Genomic DNA, 20,268 nt, shown 5'->3' on the forward strand with positions numbered 1-20,268 from the left:
AAAAAAAAAAAGTGCCCTGGCTGGACAACTCAACAGTTCAAATGTAATTTCAAGGTCTTCCAATAGGATATGGATCCAGTGCAGCTTCTGAAAAGTTAAATCTTTCCAGAAAGTGGAGGCAGAGCCCCTGGCATTCCTCCGGACAGTCCTGTGTTGGGCCCTAGAAGTATCTGCAAGAAACAACAGTAAGTTAAGAATCTATTCATATTAATAAGGCTAAAAGACTCAAGAGGCACACCATTCTGTTCTCACAGACAGATGATTAAGGATACAGCTTACTCCACTGAGTGTTTTAGTCTAAGGGCCAGCAACCCAAGTCCTGCCAGCTAGATCCAGCCTACAAAGCCCAGATAACTCCATTTCAGCAGGGAGATTCTGCTGTGTTTAGTAGTGGCTGGGTTACGTGTGCATCTGCAGTGATTCAGCACCAGAGAGGAGCAGTAGCAGCTGTGGTCATGTCAGAAGCACCAGTCTACCTTGGACTGGGCTGCATGATCTTGTCCTACAGGTTGGCCAAGTTTCCTGACCTCTGCTCTACTGTTGTCTCATTCTACAGAGGTGGGAGTGCAGTGCACACACACTTGCACATCATTTTTCAATACCATTTTCTTTGTTGCAGTAGACAACTCTCTTATTTATTCAAATGTATCAAGCAGAAAGATGTCCCAATACTCTTAGTCAATGATCTCAAATGTATGTCCTGTTGCCTATATCAAATACATCATGCTAATAGTGCAGAACAAACTTTTCTTTTTGTAATAAGAAGGTTGATTTCTGACTCTTACAGCTACAGAGGGAATCTTCCAACTGAACCAAGCGTAAACCAATGTCATGTCTGCCTGAGTCTGTAGCCAGCCTATAATAGGGTATTACAGTGATTAACTCCTTGCCCCTAGTAATCCTACTGAAGCATCTGGTACAAAACCCACTAACAGCATGCCAGTGTCAGCATTAATTGATTGCACTAGCACACGAAACACGGTGGGAGATGCACCAAAGAAGAAAATGCAGGAAAAACTAAGTTTATTTACTACAAAGGGGTTGTGCTTTCCTTTTAATCTGTGACAATTTTCCCACTGATGTCACTAGGATTTCAGGTACTGATTGAAAAATCAAGTCATCCTGAATTTATCTCCTGGCCTACAGACCATAATCAAATACAAAACCATGCCAGTTTACTTCTTCATAACATGTCTTGCGTTCCTAGTGTAATGGCAACGGGGTACAGGGAATCCCAGGCACTGAACCAATGCACAAGATTCATGCTTCTTCCCAAGTCCCATTGGCATCTGCTATCTGCCAAGTTATTTTCTCCCATGATCACACTGGTAGGAACTGTGGGCATTTTTACCCTCCTCTGTAGTTGGGGGTGTACACCTCTCCCCAGAATCTTTTGAGCCTGTATTGACATTTTATAGATGCAGAACACTGGCTGCTGTGGTTCCTCTGCTTTGCCTGTGGCAGGTGAGGATGTCATGTCTGTGCTGTGTCAGAGAACCATAGAAAATGAGAACTGGAAGGGACCTCAGGAGGACATCTAGTTCAAGCGCTTGCTCAAAGCATAACCAGCCCCAGGTATCTCATCCCAGTGAAGGCTTTGTCTACCTAGGTCTTAAAAAGCCTGTTACAGTGCTCTGCTCCCCTGAGAAAGTTTTTCCTAATATCTAACCTAAACGTCTTACCTGCAACTTGACCTGGCAGTCTTATCATATAGATTCTGGATGGGGATGATCCTGCCTTGCACAGGGGGCTGGACTAGACATGACCTCTGCAGGCCCCTTCCCACCCAGTTCCTTTAGGATTGCACCATAAAGAGAACAGGAGCGCGCCCCAGGGTGGGGGGCTCCTGTGTGCCTCACCTGTCGCTGCTGCAGCTGCTGCTGCTGCTCCATTTGCAGTTTCTCAGTCTCAAATACAACGGGGAGTACCAGGATCATGAAGGACGTGGTGCCGATCCACAGCGCCGCCCGAGAGAATCTGCGGAACATGGGCATGCACAGACACGTGCACACACAGACGACAGTAACAATCACTGGCTCGCCTCTCTCCTGCCCCAGCAGTGAGGAGGAGGGAGATCAGGGCTGGGGAGGAGGGGACAGGCGAGCCCCGCCCCGCCCCCTCACCTGTACATCTTCTGGGCCACGGAGAGGGAGAGGTGGAAGGTGGCGCCGGCCGCGGCGCGCACGCGGTCCGGAAACATCTCGGTCAGGCCCCACAGGCGCTCGCTCAGCGTCTCGTCCAGCTGCAGGCGGCGACAGCGGCTCAGTCCCGCCCGAGCAGCCCCTTGCCCCCTCCCCCCCGCAGCACGTGGCGGCCCCCGCACCTCGTCGTCGTCGTCATCGTCCAGCTCCTCCTCCAGCTCCTCGGCCTTGCCCGCGCCGCCCTTGGGCAGCAGGTCCTCGGGGCTCACGGGCCGCCATGACTGAGAGACCGGGCGCTGAGGACAGGGTGGGGGAAGGGCAGCGCCGGAAGCGGAAGGGCAGGCGAGGCGCGGCGAACGGGAGAGCGGCGCCGGAAGGAGGGGGTGGGCTCCCCGCATGAGCGCCCCCGGCGGCCTGGAGGGCGCCGCTGCTCGTCGCCCCGGGGCTTGCGACTGCTTCTCCGACCTCTGCTGCCCCGTACTGTGTATATGTACACATCCATACACATTTACACGCACATGTACACATACGTACATACATATACACGTGCATACACACATTTACATACGCCTCACTCCTTCTGTGTGTTCAGCTGGATTGTTCTATAACAGTGTGCCAAGGCAAAAATCTTTCTTTTTCCTTTGGCATGAAGTTGTAGCAGTCTTAGAGGAAACTGCTTCAAATAGAACCACTGAGTTATTCCTGGACACCACTCAGTTATATTAGGTGTTGGAGCTGTCTACACCATCTCACTAGAGGAATTGTGCTGAGACAGCACACACCAAACAGGAGGCTGGAGGGCACAATATACACTCCCCCCCACCAAACAGGAGGTTGACACCAGTAACTAGAAGATAGGACACCCCCCACCCCCCAAACATGAGGTTAACTCCAGGAACTGGAGGGCACAACACACACACACTGCTTGCCCATGCCCCCATTGTGGCTGCCAGCCTTGCCTACTTCTGCCATGCTAGCTAGATTGTCCTCTAGTTTGTGCATCTGTAAGGGCAGCTTTTACCCGTATGCACCCACACAAACACCAATGCAGAAAAACTAGCTCTTTCCCCACCTACTTATCTCCTCTGCTGCAGCAGGTGGCCAGAGCTGGAGCCTGGTCCAGGAAGCGCAGAGCACTTCACAGTGATAGGGAGGTAAATGCTGTTGTGGGGGGCAGCACACTGTAATGAGACTCAGGACAGAGTTTATGTTTGGTTTAGATAGGAATGATCCTGCCTCTGGTGAGCAGTTGGACTAGATGACCTCTGGAAGTCCTTCCCGTCCCCACTTCTGGTTGATACTCTGTGTTCCCCCAACTCTGCCCCCCAACCTGTATCACTGCACTGAATCTCTTCAAGTCTCTGTTATCACTTCCCTCTCCCACCTTTGGTCCATCCTGCATACTCAAATCCTCAGTGCTTCAGAGATGATTCTGATTCCTCACTGCACATCTGCACAGGATCCAGCACAAGGAGACCCTAACCTGAGCAGAGACTTTCATGTGCCACCATAATATTTAATGTACTTCTGCAGTAAGATTCCTGCCTCCACAAGAACGGAACAGAAACAGCAGCATGATTTGGTTTAGTTTAACTTTATAAAAACATATGAAACACTCAAGAGAATAAACAACGCCAGGAGCCTGCCTACCAACAGCAGAAGGCAGAGCTAACCTATTTAGAAAAATAATAAATATCTGAAATGAAAAGACGGCTTTAAAAATGCTCCCCTATTCCTGATTTTCAGAACTGAAGTCAGGGGTGGAATCAACGGGGGTCGTGAGGCTGAAGGTAACAGTAAGGGGGCTCAAACAGAAGTTGTAGACCATGCTTGGCATGTATATGAAGAGATTTTCCTTACCATCCATTCACATACACCAAGGACATTTTGTTTTCTCAGGCAGACCAGAGCACTGCTAATTGCCTCCACTGCCTGCTCTTTGCCACAAGTGAAAGGTCTTTGCACTGAGTAAAGTGGTTTGGGCAAAACTGGTTTTTGCTTATAACAGAACATGCACCAAGGCAGCTTATTAAGAGCACTGAGACAGCAGTTATACAGAAGCTCTATGGGGAAGCAGAGTAGATGACTTCTGACAGTCTTGGAGGCCCCACTAACATTTCAAGCCTTGGAATTTGTTTGCCCATCCTGTGGAATGACACACTGCTACAGTGCTGAGACAGTGAAGTCAGGCCAACCAGGCTTGGATCTAGCTCTGCGAGCCCGAGAGATTTCAAACCAGATTCCCTTGCTCTCCAATCCCCTAACGCTCGTCGCCCTTACTGTGTTCACTTCCTTCTCCTGCTGTGATTCTTCAGTTCCTCCAGCTCCTTCTCCATCAGATGGGATTCTGCTGTGGTCTCAGAGAGCTACAACCAAGCAAAAAGTGTAAGAATGGTCCATGCTTTCCCACAGCATTGTGTCTTTGCATAGCTAGTATTAGAGCAAGGAAAGTACCATCTGACTTAGGGCTGTCAAACTCATTTGGCTCTGCTAGCCACATCCAGCCCACAGGCCATGTATTTGATGCCCTTGATCTAACTCTTATCTATGGAACGCCTTTCACCAAGCAGGGTAACAAAGGACTCTACAGTCAGTGCAAGTAGAGATCGATCACCCACCCACTGCAGAAATGTTGCCAACACTTTTGGGGTGAAACAGCAGCCATGTCTGCAACATGCTATGCAAGACTCTAGAACAGGAGTGAGTAAAATGGCAGATCTGGCTGGCGGCCAGACTCCATTTCCCAGCGGCCCTTGCCTGCATTGCTGCAGCCAGTTTCCATGGAGACCCCAGCAGCAGTGGGGCTGCGACAGTGCGGGGCCAGGGTTTCCATGGAGACCAGTCCCAGCAGTGCTGACATGGCAGGTGGCTGGGCAGGGAGCTGTTCCGGGGCTGGGATCTTGTGGCAGTGACAGCGTGATCCAGAACTGGGGCAGAGCCATAATCCTGCCAGCACTGCTAGGGCTGGTCTCCATGGAAACCCTGGCCCCACGCTGTCATGCCTCACCGCTGCTGGGGTCTCCCACAGGCCGGACTTTTCCTGCCCCTGCTCTAGAAGCAGCAAGGAACTTCTCCAAAGGGTACTTTGAATTCCATAACACACACTGTCCAAAGACCTCGCAGACATTAACAAATAAGCTGTTACCTACATGAGGAGAAATGGCATTCCCATTTTACGAACAGAGAACTGAAACACAGGTGGTTGGTTCACCAAGTTGTCAAGGTGACTCAGAAAACTTACTCAGGGAAGCTGTGATCCCTGGGTTTAGCTGTATTTCAGTTCATAAAGAGCTTTTGCCTCCATTCTTATGAAGATCAAACAGAAGAGGAGCATAGTTACATTAGCTACCAGGAAGGCCTCAAGGAGCCTAAGATTTCTGGTGACCACAAATGGCCAGTGCTTTGGTTTCACTGATGGTACAGAGACCAGTTGCGGAAAAATCAAATCTCAGAAAAGCAGAAATACACTAACAGGAGGGTAAATACTCTGGGTCGTGTACAGACATTCATCTTCTACCAGGAGAACTGCCTTACTTTGAGCAGAAACCAAAAGTGTACAAACACTCACACTTTTTCTCCCATGGCAGGAGAAAAATAAGTTAACTATAACCAGAAGGAAATTGGTCCTAGGAGAGTTTCTCCCAGACAAATGAATGTCTGTACACTTTCTTTTCTCCCAGCTTAACTCCTCCTGGGGAACAGGAGGATTAGAGCCAATGGAAAGGCTCCTGTGCCTTCCCTGGGACTGGGGTCACCTCTGTCTGGAGAAGGTGCAGCAGGCAGCCACTCCAGCCCCTCACTGCTCCCTGTCAGGTTCTCCCACTCTGGGGACTCCAATGTGAAAAGTGGGCTAGGGGCTTTGTTCTGGGCTGGGAGTTTTGCTCCATGGCTTCCCTCCCCCACAGACCAGACAGGGAAGAGGAGCAGCAGCTACTACTTCCCACCTCTTCTCCAAGCTGGGCAATCCCAGGTCCGAGGAATGATTTGGGTACTTCCTTACACTTCTTCTCTCCACTTCTAGACTAGTCCAGGAGAGGAAGGGAACACAGATGCACAGATCCGAGTAGCCACTGCTGTTCCCTTCCTTGTCCCCAAACTCGGCATTGCCTGACCTGAGGATGGGGTTGGAAGCTTTGGCCCAGTGCTCCCTCTGCTGTGCTCCTGGAGACCAAGTCAATAATGAAGGAGATGTTTTCTGTCTGCTCCCCACACTGCAGTCTGGGGCAGGTGCAGTGAGTCTTCCCTGCTGCTCCACTCAAAGAAGGTGTGTGGGGTAGGGGGGGCGGGAAGCAGGGAGGCACAATCTGAATGTCTGTACACTTCCTCTTCCATAAAGATTTCTACCTGTGGACATTTTCAGACATTTCCACCAGCAGAAATGAACACCTGTTTGTGGGCTCTGTCTTCCCACATCATCCAGTGCTCGGGTGGGGAGGGGGCAGTGGGGGGTGAGGGGCAGCTCCTTTCTACTATGGTGTTCACAATTTTTCAGCTCTTCTGTTGAAAGGACCTTCTCTTTGGGAAAGTCAGTGTTCATGCTCATGATCACTCTAGTGCTTAGTTTCTCTCATACCAGGGTAGAGAAGAGAGGCTTACTCTCAAAGGGAGCAGGGTACACAGGCTGGTACCTGCCTTTTCTCCCAGAGCTCTTCACTTTGTTTCAAGAGCATTTCTGATTGCCACAGGGAGATGAATGTCAGTCAGGCCTTCCTATCCTCACCATGTCCAATAGGATGTCCACCTTCAGTCGCAGGAGATTGTTCTCTTCTTCCAGCTGCTGGTTCCGTTTGCGCAGGCGCTGTGTTTCCCTGTGATCTCCACTGCTGCCTCCTGATTCTAGGAGAGAAAGGGGCCAACATTGTGGTCATGAAGTTACTCCTGGACCACTCCAAAACTATAGCAGCAGGAGCTTCTCCCCACCTGCTATCCACTGGCCATTTTCAAACTTCAGGCTCTGCCCAGCCAGGTTCATGGTGGGAATGCCATAGTCCAAGCCCAGCTCTATCTCACGGGTCGATCGGTCCAGCTGTGAAAGAAAAGACAAACTTTGGCTTGAAGGGTTTCCCATTTTTTGTCTCCCTCACCCCCCTTGCAGCCTCATTTTTCTTAAAGCGACAGGTTTTATTGTGGAGGGTGCCAGATTAATAATCCCGAAGTCTGAAATCTCAATTTTTACCACCACCTAAACTGCTGCAGCCCCAGTTTCTCCCTCTGGCCTAGTCTACACTAACATCTTGGTAGCAGAACTTCAGTTCTTGCAGGCAAAACTTGGTGTGAGTTCACACCCAAAGCTCCCCTGTGGTGGCAGAACTGTCCTCTCTGCTGGCAGGGTTAAGCCACACCTGTTGAATTAAGTAAAGCTTTCTCACCATCTAGCAGGTAGCCAAGTGAGTGCACATGATCTTGGACCTTCAGACAATTACTGCAATCCATTCAGCACCGCTGCAAGTGCACAGGTCTTCACATGCTCTGGCAACGTGGTAGCTGCTGTCAGCTGCCAGACTTTCTGGCAGCAGAGGCAGATGTGTAGATAAACTCTCTCTCACACAGACATACTTCAGTCCTAAAAAGGCCACCTCTAGGTACAGAAAAGGAGTTCATTCTCCATGAGCCATTCTGTCTCTGCTGCCAGTGTTAATGAAAGCACCTGTCTCAATGGGGTCTAGATTAAGAGCATGTTAGAAATTTCAGGTACCATGACTCTGGACTCCAAATGAGGTGAGGCACAATACCACTTATCTGACCTGAGACATAACATTTGACTTTCAGTGTCCAGTTGCCAGTAAGCATAGATGCCTGAACCATACCAGGAGAGAAACAATAAAGGTGCCACCCTGCCCCACCTTTCACCTAACTTCAAGCTTACATAGCTAACTACCTCTCTATGTAGGGAAGACATAAGGTGGTGGTTCTCAACCTTTTTAGACTTGAGCCCCACCCCATCAGAAAAATGCCAGCTCTGAGCTTTCAACTGTTTCTTGACTAGAGAAAAATAATAGAGCATTTTTTCCATTGCAGGGAACTCAGAGAGCCCACACCAGATCAGAATGAGTTTTGACACTGTGGATTCCTACTTGAAATCTCTGGGTTTATCTTGTGAACCAGGTGTAGGTGTTTGTACACCCAACAGTGCTCATACTGAACAATGCAGCACTCTTAAAAGATCTCCCAGCACCCTGGATAAGAATTAGTGGTGTAAGGGAAGAGGTGAGGGGTCTAACGCTTCTTCCACAATGATGGCATTAACTTGTCTCAGGCAAGTCAGCCCCTTGTTTCCAAGCAGCCAGGAGGCAAGAGGAAAGACAGCCCGGAGCCCCAGCACTCACCGAGTGCAGGTTGGAGAGGGAGGCTGATTTCCGGGGGGGCGTCTTCTTCGGACTGAAAGTGTTCCCAAAGAGGGGCATGGTGGCCACCTGTTCCCTGAACAGGGAGGGAAGAGAAGTCACAGTGAGCTCCCCACCCCGAGCACAGTCCCCCTGCCTCCTCCCCCAGTCCCTCAGCACAGCCCCCCGCTTGGAGCACTGAGTCCCCACTTGCCCCCAGTACAGTTCCCATCCCCGCACAGCCCCCCGCCCCGCTCCCTGCAGAGAAGGCAGGGGGTGGGGGCTGCGCTGGGAGTGTGGGGAGGAGACTACACTAGGGGTGGCTCTGATTTTCCTGAGAGTGAGTGTGGGCAGAGAGAGGCGGGGTCCCATCAGCGGTGGCTAGGCAGAGGGCAGGGCAGGGCAGGGCGACACCTCAGACACAGGCTGGCTGGGAGGTGTGGGTGGTGGTAGGCAGCCACCTGCTGTCCCAGGAGGGGCCCTGAGGCAGCACCGCACTGCCATCACCATGGGCAACAGCACCTGCCCCTTCCCACAGAGCCAAGTCGAGATCAGGGGCTCTCAACCAGAGCGCTGCCTGTGCTCCCCAGCCTCTGGGCTCCCACACACCCCAGGCAGGCAGTAGAGCCCGCTCCTGAGCCCAGTGGCTTCCTCTGGTCCAGCTCTGCCCACCCCAGCCCCCGTGCAGATGGTACACCCCAAAGAGGGCGGCTTCGCGCAATTGTACTGGGTACCGGACCCGGCAGCTGCACCCGGCTGAAAAGCACTGGAGGGCGGGGCCTGGCGCCGTCACGTGCCCTCACGCTGACAGGGGAGGGGGGCTGGGGTGCGGAGCCACCCGCGGCGCGTGGGAGGAGCGGGGCTCGGGGTGTCGGGCGCTACAGGCACTGGCCCTTTAAATAGAGAGCGAGGCTGATATGTTCGGGATTCCCCCCGGGTCCTGCCAGGCCTCACCAATGCCCAACGCCGCAACCGTCCTCCACTCCAGCCCAGGTCTGCGCAGGCGCAGTCGCTCCGATTCCTTGAAACGCCAAGGAAGGCAGCGGCTAGGGAGTGGAATGTACCATCTCGAGGGAGGAGGCTAGGATCCTACCACTGTGCAGGGGGGAGTCCTGGAAACGGGGGAGGTCAAAGTCATTTTATATTCAGATAGACATGAAAATCTGCTTTCGCCCAAAGGGGTTCCTCACTAATGGGGCGGTTCGTGTGTATACGTGCTCACGATAGGCACCGCTATCAGATGCGATTCCCTCCCCCCACATTCCAGCTTGGTAGCGACTGGAACGGCTGAGAAAGGGACAGTTTTTAAGACACTGTACCATTAGTACGGATCCTGGGGGGGAGGGGGTATATGCTTAGCATGTTGGTCAGCTCCGTTCTCGTTCTAGTGATTTACCACTTGGTTAATCCCCCCCTTCCACCGCCTAATGGGAGCGGCCGCTCCTCCCCCAACCCGACCGTTGTGGCGAATGGTTCGCTCCGCTCGGTTGCCATGGGCACGGAGAGACGCCACGCGACTGGCAGGTATGAAGCCTGTCTGGAGACTCGCCACTGGGCGGGTACGGGTGGGGGTGCGCGCGCAGCCTGGGTCTCGTCCCCGTGGGGGCCTCTGGCGCGGGTAGCAGAGGTACCACGCGAGCTCCGTGAGCATCACGTCATGGGCAGAGGAGACGCGGGAGGGGGCGCTGCAGAGTCGCTCCCAAAGCCCTGAGAGACGTGACCTTTATCGCGGGATTGCCTGGGGGCTGCGCTGTCCCACGCGTCAGACTGGTGGCTGGCACGCAAGAAAACGGCAAACGGACCATAGAGGAAGTTGACAGTGGAACGTCTCCGGGGCTGGCTGGTGTCAGGCCCTGGTCTGAAGGTGCAGACGGTCTGCACCCGCTCCCCTGCCCGGGTATGTTGGCCCCTGCAGCATCAAGGGACCAGCTTCCTGACGTGAGGGGCCTTTAAACGGCATGGGTACATTAACGCCTTAAGGCACCCATGTGGGATCTCCATCCTCAGAGGGTTTTAAGACCCAGGTAGGCAAAGCCTTGACTGGGATGATCCAGTTGGGGATGGTCCTGCTTTGAGCAGGGGGTTGGACTACATCAGCGTTTCTGAACCCCTAGGTCACAAGAATATATGAAAGGGTCAGAAACAAACTTTAAAAATGGATCAGCAAATGGATTCTCCTTTAAAGGAGAAAAATGTGGGAAACCATGGCTTTTCCCTTTTTCCCCTGCCCCACACACTGGGGGGCTTGTTAACCAATAGCTCAAAATAGAGACCTTTGTAAGAGGGGACAAGGCAAGACACCACATTTATTGATTAAGTGCTTAGTACATACACATACCCTGATTTCTGTTCTGCGCTGGTATACATTACCAGTCCCATTGGTGCTTGAGTCTACTTAGTGGCCAAACAAACTTTAAAAGTGGATCAACAAAATGGATTCTCCTTTAAAGGAGAAAAATGGGAAACCATGGCTGTTCTCGTGCAGGCTGGTGGAGATCCAGTCTGCAAGGGGCTGCTTGGGTCTCCCCTTGCCCCACACCCACCTCCTGCCCCACACATTGTGGGACTGGGGCCTTGGGGGTGACGGGAAGTGGGTCTGCAGTGAGGGGCGCTGAGTCGGGACTGGCCGTTGATGTTTACAAATGGGTCCTGGTACAAAAAAGGTAGAGAACCAGTGGAGCAGATGACGTCATGGGTGCAGACAGAAGAGGAACTACCTGTTACAGCTCATATAGCTTTGCAGGAAGCGCTCTGAGTTGCAGCGATCCCCCTGGACCGAGGCCATCCTGGGGGGTGGGGGGTGAATTGGGGCGACTGCCCCAAGCCCTGCACTTTGGGGGGACCCTGTGGAGCCAGGTGAAGCGACTGCAGCAACTCCGTGCTGCGGCCGGTTTCACATCCGGCTACTTGGCACCCTCCCCCACCAAATCTGCCGCCAGCTTCCTCACCTACGGAGGCAGGGTCCCACACAGGCTGATTTGCCCCAGGCCCCACACCCTGCTCGGGTTGCCCCTGCCCTGGACCCAAACAGAAGTCAGGCCCTGGAGCTGGGGATTCCAGCTGCTTGCTGAAGCTTGGTCTCTAGCACCGCCACTCCCCCATCCCGGCCCCCACACTGTTTTCAGAATGGGGGGGGGGAGCAGAGGAAGATCGTTCTTGGGGTACCCTAGTTGGCACTTGGTTGGGGGGCTCCAGTCCACCTGCTCCACCCAGCACTCATTGAAAAAACCCCAAACCAAACTCTACTCCCTTCCCTCCCATTCCTATTCTGAAAACATTGACACACTGGGAGCTCTGCAGACACAGCTTACAGAACATGCTCCATTTTGGAGTGTGTTCATCTGAACCCTTGTGCAATGAGGGTTCAGATTTTCACGGAATTGGACCCTTTTAAAGTGGTCTGCAGCCATGCACTTCTGTTTGGTCATGACTGTAGACTGCTTTCGGGGGCCAGATCAGGCAAAAATAGTCACTTCTGTCTGCGCCCCTGAAGTCCCTTCCAGTCCTCATTGTCTATGATTGTATGACCATCTGGACTGGCCCAGCTTTTGGTTCTTCCCTCCTATCCCAATGCTTTCTGAAATCAAAGGGATCTTTGTTGATATATTCATACAAGACCTTTTGCTAGGGTTGGTTGTTGTTCATTTGCCAAAAGAAGGACTATGGGTTTTGCCTCCTATGCTAAAATGCTAACATAGCCAGAGAACTTAATGTCACCCTGGGACTCAGTGTTTCTTTTACCTTGTATCTTGTATTTCCTGTTTATTATATTTTCCTGTGTATAAAGCACTGCTGAATTATAATAAAGGGTTTGCCACAAAAATTATAAAAGTATAATAAGTACCTATAGCCAGAATGGCAGGGAAGGAATTGGTGGCATCCCAAAATAAGTCTCTGTCAGTCTCTTTGTTAAGTATTCTGGAAAGACCTGAGCTTACTGAGATCTCCTTTGGCCTAACACAGTCTAGCTGTTTCTGTTGTTTATGGTAAGAATCATCTACAGAGGATACTCTCCCCTGGGCTCCCCCAAAGTCCTGAGGTTTCCATATAAAGTAAGCTGTCTGTTGTACCTGGGTCAAAAAGAGAAATTCTAGTATGAACCCACTGTGAACAACATTCAATACTTCTCAAAGGGTGCTTGTTTTTAGAGGCAAAAAATAGTCAAACGACTAAAAAATTTTATCATGATTAGTTGCGCAATTAAAAAAAATTGTCACAATTAATCGAGATTTTAATCGCGCAGTTAAAAATTCAAAATTATGCAGGTACTTTGTGTGGGTGTGGGGGAATCTGTGTATGGAGGGGGAATTTGTAAAGGTGCAGGGGGTTGTGGGTCTGTATGTGGGGTTTGGAGCCTGGGGAGTGGGGTAGCCTGCAAGGGGGTCTGGAGCCCAGGGAGGGGGGCAGGATGCCTAATCTGAGCAGGGTCTCCACAGAGCTGCCCTCGGCCTGGATGTGCCCCCCTCCCCCCACTTCCTGCTGCAGCCATCCAGATTCTGCATCCTGCCAGGACCCACACAGAGCCACTGTGGTGGGGCTGCCTGGCACCCTTGGGCCCCACGGCTTGGGCTTGAGGCAGGTTGGGACTGCTAGAAGCTCTGGCACAAGCCGGTTCTGGGTTCATGGGCCCTCACCCATCCCTGGTCCAGGGCCCCAGTGAGCAGTAGCAATGGCAGCCCCGTGCCCTGAGCCCTGTGCCCCTGTGGAAAGAGCCGCTGCCATCAGACAGGGGCGAAATTCCTGCACAGTGACCTCCTGCAGCCCTCGGCCTGCACCATGTTGCACACCTGGCCCCAGCCCAGCATCACTGGAGCTCATGCTACACCCAGTGCCATCACAGCATCAGACAGAGCCACCGCTCTCCTTCCTGTGCTGTCTAGGGTCCTGCCAGGACCTGCATGGAGCCACTGGACCCACCGGGTACCAGCAGAAGCTCGTGCGGTGCAGGGAGGAGGGCGACAGCTCTGCCCAGCTTGGCGGTGGTGGCAGCACTGGGCGCAGCTAAGTCTCCAGTGGCACCAGGTTGGGGCTGGGCATGTGGCGTGGTGTGGGCTGGGGGCTGGGGAAGGTGGCTCTGCAGGAATCCCTCCCCCACCCACCAGCTGCGGCTGCCCCCACAGGGGTGTGGACCCACCATCACCACCACACCCTGGGGGCCTGGACCGGGGATGCACAGGGACCCACAGGTCTGGAGGCAGCTGATGCCAGAGCTCCCAGGCAGTCCCAACCTGCCCCAAGCCCAAGCCCAAGCCATGGGGCCCAAGGGTGCCAGGTGTGCGGGCCGACTCCCGATCCCGCCTGGATCGCCATGTGCGAGCTCTCTCCCGATCCCATCTGGGTCGCCATGTGCGAGCCGGGGTGAGCCGGGGGCCCATCTTTGTGTGTACACAGGCTGTGGCCGGTAGCCCGGGTGCACGGGGTTGGAAAAAAACCGCGGCGCGGTTTGGTACGCTCAAACTAGAATCAGTCACGGAGGCGTAATGGTTGATTGAAAAGATTATTTACTTACACCCAAGGTGGTCGCGGTGTAGGCTGGTCAGCTTTCCAGGCTCAGCTCCGCTTGAGTTCTCGGTGGGGGACTCTAATAAACTCGGTTCCTTGACCCCAGAGTAAATCAGGCTCCGCGGGGTTCAAGAATTCGTTCCCATGGAGCAGCTGTATCTCCGTGAGTGTTACTCGGCTCCCAGGTCCCCCGGAGCTGTTAAACTCCGTGGGCTCGACAATTGGGTCCTTAGGATAGGGATATGTCTGGGCTCCGATCGGCGATGGGGAGAGGCTAGAGGTTAGTTGCCTCGGAGTCGTTAAGGCTCCAAGGGGACGGTAAATAAGTCCCGCGGAGTTGTTGAAGCTCCGTGGGTTCGACAATTTAAACCTCTGTTGCCCTCTTAAGGAAAAAGCTGGGTTCGTATGGATCAGCAGCACTTAGAGATCCTCACGCTCCTTTCCCGAACTCCACGTGCTTTCTCTCTCTCCGATTTGGGCGGAAACCACCCAAGCCTTTTGTACGGCTAGCAAGCCAATAGCTAGCCGCCACGTTTGCTTACATTAAGACTGGCCAATAATGTGGCGCGAATCCTAATACAAATGGCAGGGACTCCTTGCATCGGGCATTACTATAATGCAAAAGAAATGCACTATGCAAAGAAAGCTACAGAACTGGCGGGAAAAGCTCCTGCACGCGGGTTCTCTGTTGCAGCAGAATACTCCACCGTGCAAAAGAGCTGCAATTTGGCGGGAACATGATTTAGCGATGCCGAAGCACACTCAAACACAAAAAACCACAACTTTGGGTTGTGACACCAGGCAGCCCTGCCATGGCCCGGTGCCAGCTTCCATGAACCCCTGGCACTGCCAGCCCAGCTGCTCGGGGCCCTGAATGGGGGGTGGGTGTGTAGGTGTGTCCCCCTCCTACACCTTCCTGCTGCAGCTGCCTGGAGCCTGTGCCCGGGCTGCCATATGGCTCCTCTGCACTGCCACCGCTGCCCCAGAGGCAGCCCAGATGCAGCCGTGACGGTAGTGGGGCAGGACAGCCCAGGCACAGGCTCCAAATCATGTGTGAGATTAACGGGTTAAAAAAATAACATGTTAATTGGTTCTTTCCTTAACTGCACACTTTAATGGTGATTAATTGATAACCCTAATTTTTAATGGAAATGCTTTGTCTATTTCCCCTTTGCTAGGAATTAGTTGGTATTTAGCACTGGAAAAATGGCTAACCACACTGCATCAATGACCTCATTTGGAGAATTCCTGGGGATATTGCCTTTGAAGCATGCAGAGGAGACTGACACCAGCCAGCAGGGCCTGGATGAAAAACCTTCAAATATCTTTTGCCAGTATAGTGGACAGCAGACACTAGATGGTCACACACTTCTTTTCCTTGCTTACGTAGACTGAGCTATAGACCCAGGAAAGTGCCTACCATCAGCTTACCATCTACTACATCTAGGCCTCTCTCACCACCCTTCTACCCCTTTTGATTTTTGACAAAAACTGGAAAATGGGAAAAAGCCTGACTTGATCAAAATCATTCATGTTCTGCCCATGAATTCCTGGAACATTCCCTCCAGGAAGAGCACACACCAACTGCTGCAGCTTCCTGAGCCTGACGAAGGGTTTTTGAACCCGAAAGCTTGCTTAATAACTATTCTCCAACCATTTGGGTTGGTCTAATAAAAGATATCAAATTCACCCAAGGAACCTTGTCTGGAACATTCCCTGAGATTTTGAAATAGACTGCGTGGTTTTAAAAAAAAATCATGCAACATATATCCAATGTCTATATTTTGTCCATGACTTTTAGTATCCAGGAGGTAGATAAAGTGGCGTTCATAGGCTCATCACTGGGAAGTGTTTTGTAAGCTTCCTTGAGGATCAGGACTGAGAGATTGGAGAGAGTGATTTTCTTGTGAGAAATGTGCCCCCACAAGTAATTAGGTATTCTTGTCTTAGATAGATTTCCAGTGTGTGTTCATTCTGGTGCGCAGTTGTTGTTTGGTCTCTCCTATGTATTTTCCATCTGGGCATTTTGTGCATTGGATGAGATATATTACATTTCTGGAGGCGCAGCTGTAAGATCCGGAAATCATTGGATTTATGACACATTATAACCTGCCTGACATCTGACTCCCCAGGTACTTCTCCACTATTCATCCCCCTTCTCTCCCCCGCACCACCCAGCCTGTCTCTCACCCACTGACTCCTCAGTCTGCATTTTCACTGACTGCCTATCTTGTATGCATACCAGCCAAGCCTCTGGCTTCTTTACTTTTCATTCCATCCAGGAAGAGCACACACCAACTGCTGAAACTTCCTTAGCCTGACGAAGGGTTTTTGAACCCGAAAGCTTGCTTAAAAATTGTTTTCCAACTATTTAAGTTGGTCTAATAAAAGATATCAGATTCACCCAAAGCACCTTGTCTGCCTATGTCCTTAGACCAACACGGCTACAATCTGTACCCCTGTAAGGTGTTATTGGGGCTTTCCTGAAAGGTTTGGAGTATGGAGTTACCAGATAACAGGACACGGTGATTGGGGAACAAGAGAGAACACAATAAAAATAGAAAAGAAATACAAGGGAGGAAAAGTAAAGTAAGAGAAAAAAGAGTAGTAGCAGAATTTTTGTGTAGTTTATTATGCTATTAATACTCTCCAAAGAGGTTCCTTAACATACCTTCGTTCTCAGAGTGCCTCATTGGCAGCATGCAGGAAGTGAACAAGAAAATCGCTCGTTTTGAATTGGATTTGAAAAGATACCATGGTATTGGCCTGGTGAGTAGAGATCACACAGCAAGGAAAAGCATGGGCACAGAAGTATCTCCTGACGCAACGTTAGGCAATTCATGATTCTATCAGGGTAGGTACTTCAGAAATCATAGGGTCTTGCTCCTTTTTGGGAGAATCCAGGTACTGGAAATTAATAATGTACTGTATTAAAGGTGATAAAGAAATTAGTGGAAGGATACTGCAAAATTAGAGCAGTCTTGCAATTCCAAGTGGGGATGTAGTGAATATACTAATTGTGTGTTTTAGAGAGAAGAGAATGAAAGAACAATTGTAAGGAATAAAATACAAAAAGGAGCCGCAGAAAATTAAAAAATAGAGTTAATTGATTGTAGAATTACATTGTTTGAAAACTTAAAACATGGAAGCTCAAGTAGCTGCTGAAAGTGTTACAGAACCTTTTGTTCCTAAACTCCATAACTTTGAAAGGAATGAGGTCCTTTCACCCATCACCATATTTTGTGTGTGTTGTTGTTGTCGTTGAAGGTGCTCGAAGATTTGGAGTCATCAAAGCCACACACAATACAGAAGAGCTTCAGAAGAGAGAAAAAGCACTACCAGGCAGCCACGGACAGAGGCATATATGTTTTATATGCACATAGTTTGGGCATCATTGCTGGGTAGATGAGTACATAAGGAGCTCCAGATTAGACTATTTTCTGCCAGTTAATACTGGGTATACTCATATTTGCCTTCCCAGTGGAGTCTCAAATTAGAACATTTTCTGTTGGGATTATCCAGACTGGGGTATAAAACCCACCAATATCTTGAGCAGCACTCAGTATTGTCTTGCACTTGGGATATCAAAAAAACTAATTTGTCATACGTTTGAAAGATTCTGAATGTACCAGTAGTTCATCTTTTCACATCCTGGATATAGCTCTGGGTTCTTGACTGGGACTTTGAAACAAAGTTTACTTTGCTTGCAGAGAATTCATCCCAAGTTTTGAGTCCAGTGAATCTCTTGGAAGAGGTGTGGGGAATTTAGGCCCTGATCTTCCAAATATTTATACCCATGCTTAACTTGAAGCCCATGAAAAGTCCTATTAGGTTCACTGGGGCTGTTCAGGGACATAAGTGTCTACAGATTTAAGACCACAGTGAATACTGGGTGGATAGCTTGACGGTGTGGACTCAAGCGGTAAAATTGATTAGAACATAACTAACCAGCAAATCTCACTGATTTGGTTTAAGGAGCCCTCAGAAACCTGGAATACAAATGAAGTGTGATTGTGCTACAAAGAGCAGAAGATTTTGATGGATTTATTTTTCAGTTGGTGTTTGTGGCACACATCATTGCAGTAACTGAGCACCTTGGTAGGGAAATAGTTGTTGTTGGGGAGACTGAGGCAATGTGCATTCAGGTGACCTGTCACAATTCACGCAGGTTGCCATTTATAGAACTCAAATTTCCTAGTCACAAGACCATCCTTTCTTTAAGTTAAGGAAAGGTAATTTCCCCTAAACATAATATTTCTCATTTGATATATAACCATGATATCACCTTTGCTATTTTTATTTCTTTGAGATGATCCCTTATTTGATATCTTGCAGTAGCGAGATACACTGTGTTCCTTTTCACCTCTGTGTTCCAAAGTCAGTTACAAGACATCATAGAACAAAAAGGGGGAGCATGCTGCCTCATGTCCAATTCAGCTGACATGCTCTCTGGTTGTGTTGCTTTGGCATCAGTCCCTCAGTATTCCCATTCTTCTTTCTTCTTGCTATAGACAAAGACAGGAAGGAGTCTCAAGCCTTTGTACACAAACACAAGCATTCTGTACCTACACTGGATGTTGACCTGCTGCCTCAGACCAAGGCCACCCATAAGAAGGTAAAATCACTTCTGTGAAGGGCTATATTGCAGGGCAAGAGCCAAAAGCTGGTTCCCTTGACTGGTGGGATCATAAAAGAAACAGGTGATGTTTCTTTAAAGTATTTCTGGAATTGGTATACTGGAGTATAGGAATTGCCATATAGTATCAGGTAACTGGCCTGTCTGGTCTACTGTCCCATCTTCTACCAAACTGGAGCAGACCATGTGTCCATTCATTCTTGTACAGTGTTTTGTTTCATACTAGTTCCATAGGATAGCTGTAACTTATGCTATGTAAATGGTTTTTTTTATTTTAAATTTTTCTGTGTTTTAATTTTACAAGTCTGTCTTATGTCCTGTTGTAGGCCTGAGAGGATGAGGATGTCACCTAGGCTCGTCATCATTTTGGACCCTTCAGTCAGATCATTTCTAACTTTTCCTTTTCAGTCAACTAATCTCGGTTCTGGCTTCTCATGCATAAATCCTACCCTCTTGTCACTATTGTTTCTGGCCTCTTTCCCAGAACCTGTTTCCAATAATGGCTTGTTAGTCACGGAGCCAAGAGGTTCAGGTTCTATATAACAGCCCGGATCTCCTCTTTCCCAAGTCTATGAAAGGCAGGGGCATTCACACAGGCAAAAGAGACAGTGCCTAGCATTAAGACCACAGCATGCTTTACTTATTCCTTTCCTTTTGTTTTACCTTCTGGGCATCAGATGGCAGGACCAGTGATTCTTAGCATTTTTCAAGCTATGATCTGACACACAGCCATTTGCAACCAATCTACCAGGAGTGAAACTTTAGGTTCTTTTGCATGTTCTAGTGATGTCTGGGAGATACTGTGATAATCGGCACAATACTTGGGACCTGATCTTACTGGCATAGAAGTCAATGGCAAAACTCCCATTGGGTGCAGTAGGACAGGACTGTAAGAACTTTAAGGGCACGTCCAGATGAGCATGGGTGTGGGTGGGTGAGGGGTGGCAGGGGGATGTGGGGGTGGGTGGAGTTGGAAAGTGGCGGGGAAGGATGTCCCTGGGGCTGTGGAGGGGTGAGGACCTGGCCCAGATACCTGAGGCTCACTAGTCCGGCTTTGCACTGGAGCGGGTCGCAAGGCTCCGGGAGGCGCACACAGGAGCTGCGCCTTCTGGAGCCCTGTGACCCGCTCCGGTGCAAAGCCGGACTAACCAGCCACATGGGGCTGGGACAGGTCCTCACCCCTCCCACCCTCCCCACACCCCTGCAGGCACGGGGCAGAGGTGGGAGCCAGCCCTGGGGCCTGGCCCATGCTGACAGGACCGCCCTGCCACCCGGCGGCTGCTCGTGCCGCCTGGCTGCCAGGGGTCACGAGCAGCCCCAAGGCCGGCAGGACCCAGCTTGGCTCCATGTGGTCCCCGCACATCGGGCCAGGCCGGGGAGCATGAGTTGTCCAGGGACCATGCAGCTCATGGTGCCTGGCCCGGATCAGCATGTGGGGACCGTGCAGAGCCAAGCTGCGTCCTGCTGGCCCCAGCTGGCTCATACTCCCCAACCCAGCACGCGGGGACCTCACAGAGCCGAGCTGGGTCCTGCCGGCCCTGGAGCTGCTGGTGCCACCACATGAGCAGCCCCAGGGCCGGCAGGACCTGGCTCAGCTCCATGTGGTCCCCGCATGCTGGGCCAGGTACTGCCACTATAGGAAGGACCTGGCTGGGGGGCAGGGCCC

The 20,268-nt window shown here is 50.9% G+C and overlaps 3 protein-coding genes across 6 annotated transcripts in view; 1 reads left to right on the plus strand and 2 right to left on the minus strand.

The window, feature by feature from the left end:
* Window positions 1–6: 6 nt before the first annotated feature.
* Window positions 7–3,113, minus strand: TOMM22 (translocase of outer mitochondrial membrane 22). Its single transcript, XM_006029871.3, has 5 exons — window positions 3,105–3,113; window positions 2,324–2,437; window positions 2,124–2,242; window positions 1,860–1,977; window positions 7–170 (listed from the first exon to the last, which is right to left on the minus strand). The coding sequence occupies exons 1-5, from the start codon at window positions 3,111–3,113 to the stop codon at window positions 96–98; spliced, it is 435 nt and encodes a 144-aa protein (XP_006029933.2). The 3' UTR covers window positions 7–95.
* Window positions 3,114–3,725: 612 nt separating this feature from the next.
* CBY1 (chibby family member 1, beta catenin antagonist) lies at window positions 3,726–9,513 on the minus strand. 4 transcript variants are annotated; one of them, XM_006029843.3, is made up of 5 exons: window positions 9,419–9,513; window positions 8,468–8,561; window positions 7,062–7,167; window positions 6,862–6,977; window positions 3,726–4,507 (listed from the first exon to the last, which is right to left on the minus strand). In XM_006029843.3, the coding sequence occupies exons 2-5, from the start codon at window positions 8,543–8,545 to the stop codon at window positions 4,427–4,429; spliced, it is 381 nt and encodes a 126-aa protein (XP_006029905.1). In that variant the 5' UTR covers window positions 8,546–8,561; window positions 9,419–9,513; the 3' UTR covers window positions 3,726–4,426. The 4 variants fall into 4 exon arrangements, with proteins under 4 accessions (XP_006029905.1, XP_025067095.1, XP_025067094.1 ...); XM_025211310.1 differs by having other exon boundaries at window positions 8,468–8,554; window positions 9,419–9,483; XM_025211309.1 differs by lacking the exon at window positions 9,419–9,513 and adding an exon at window positions 9,204–9,374.
* Window positions 9,514–10,048: 535 nt separating this feature from the next.
* The window catches only part of FAM227A (family with sequence similarity 227 member A), a 35,718-nt gene continuing 25,498 nt past the window's right edge, over window positions 10,049–20,268 (plus strand). Inside the window, exons 1-5 of the mRNA XM_006029846.3 lie at window positions 10,049–10,361; window positions 15,145–15,287; window positions 16,650–16,735; window positions 17,234–17,324; window positions 18,478–18,581. Of these exons, the coding sequence (XP_006029908.3) occupies window positions 15,173–15,287; window positions 16,650–16,735; window positions 17,234–17,324; window positions 18,478–18,581 (396 nt within the window). The 5' untranslated portion in view covers window positions 10,049–10,361; window positions 15,145–15,172. The remainder of the gene's footprint in view (window positions 10,362–15,144; window positions 15,288–16,649; window positions 16,736–17,233; window positions 17,325–18,477; window positions 18,582–20,268) is intronic.

The sequence above is a fragment of the Alligator sinensis genome, unplaced genomic scaffold (assembly GCF_000455745.1).
Source record: "Alligator sinensis unplaced genomic scaffold, ASM45574v1 scaffold215_2, whole genome shotgun sequence".
NCBI lineage: Eukaryota > Metazoa > Chordata > Crocodylia > Alligatoridae > Alligator > Alligator sinensis.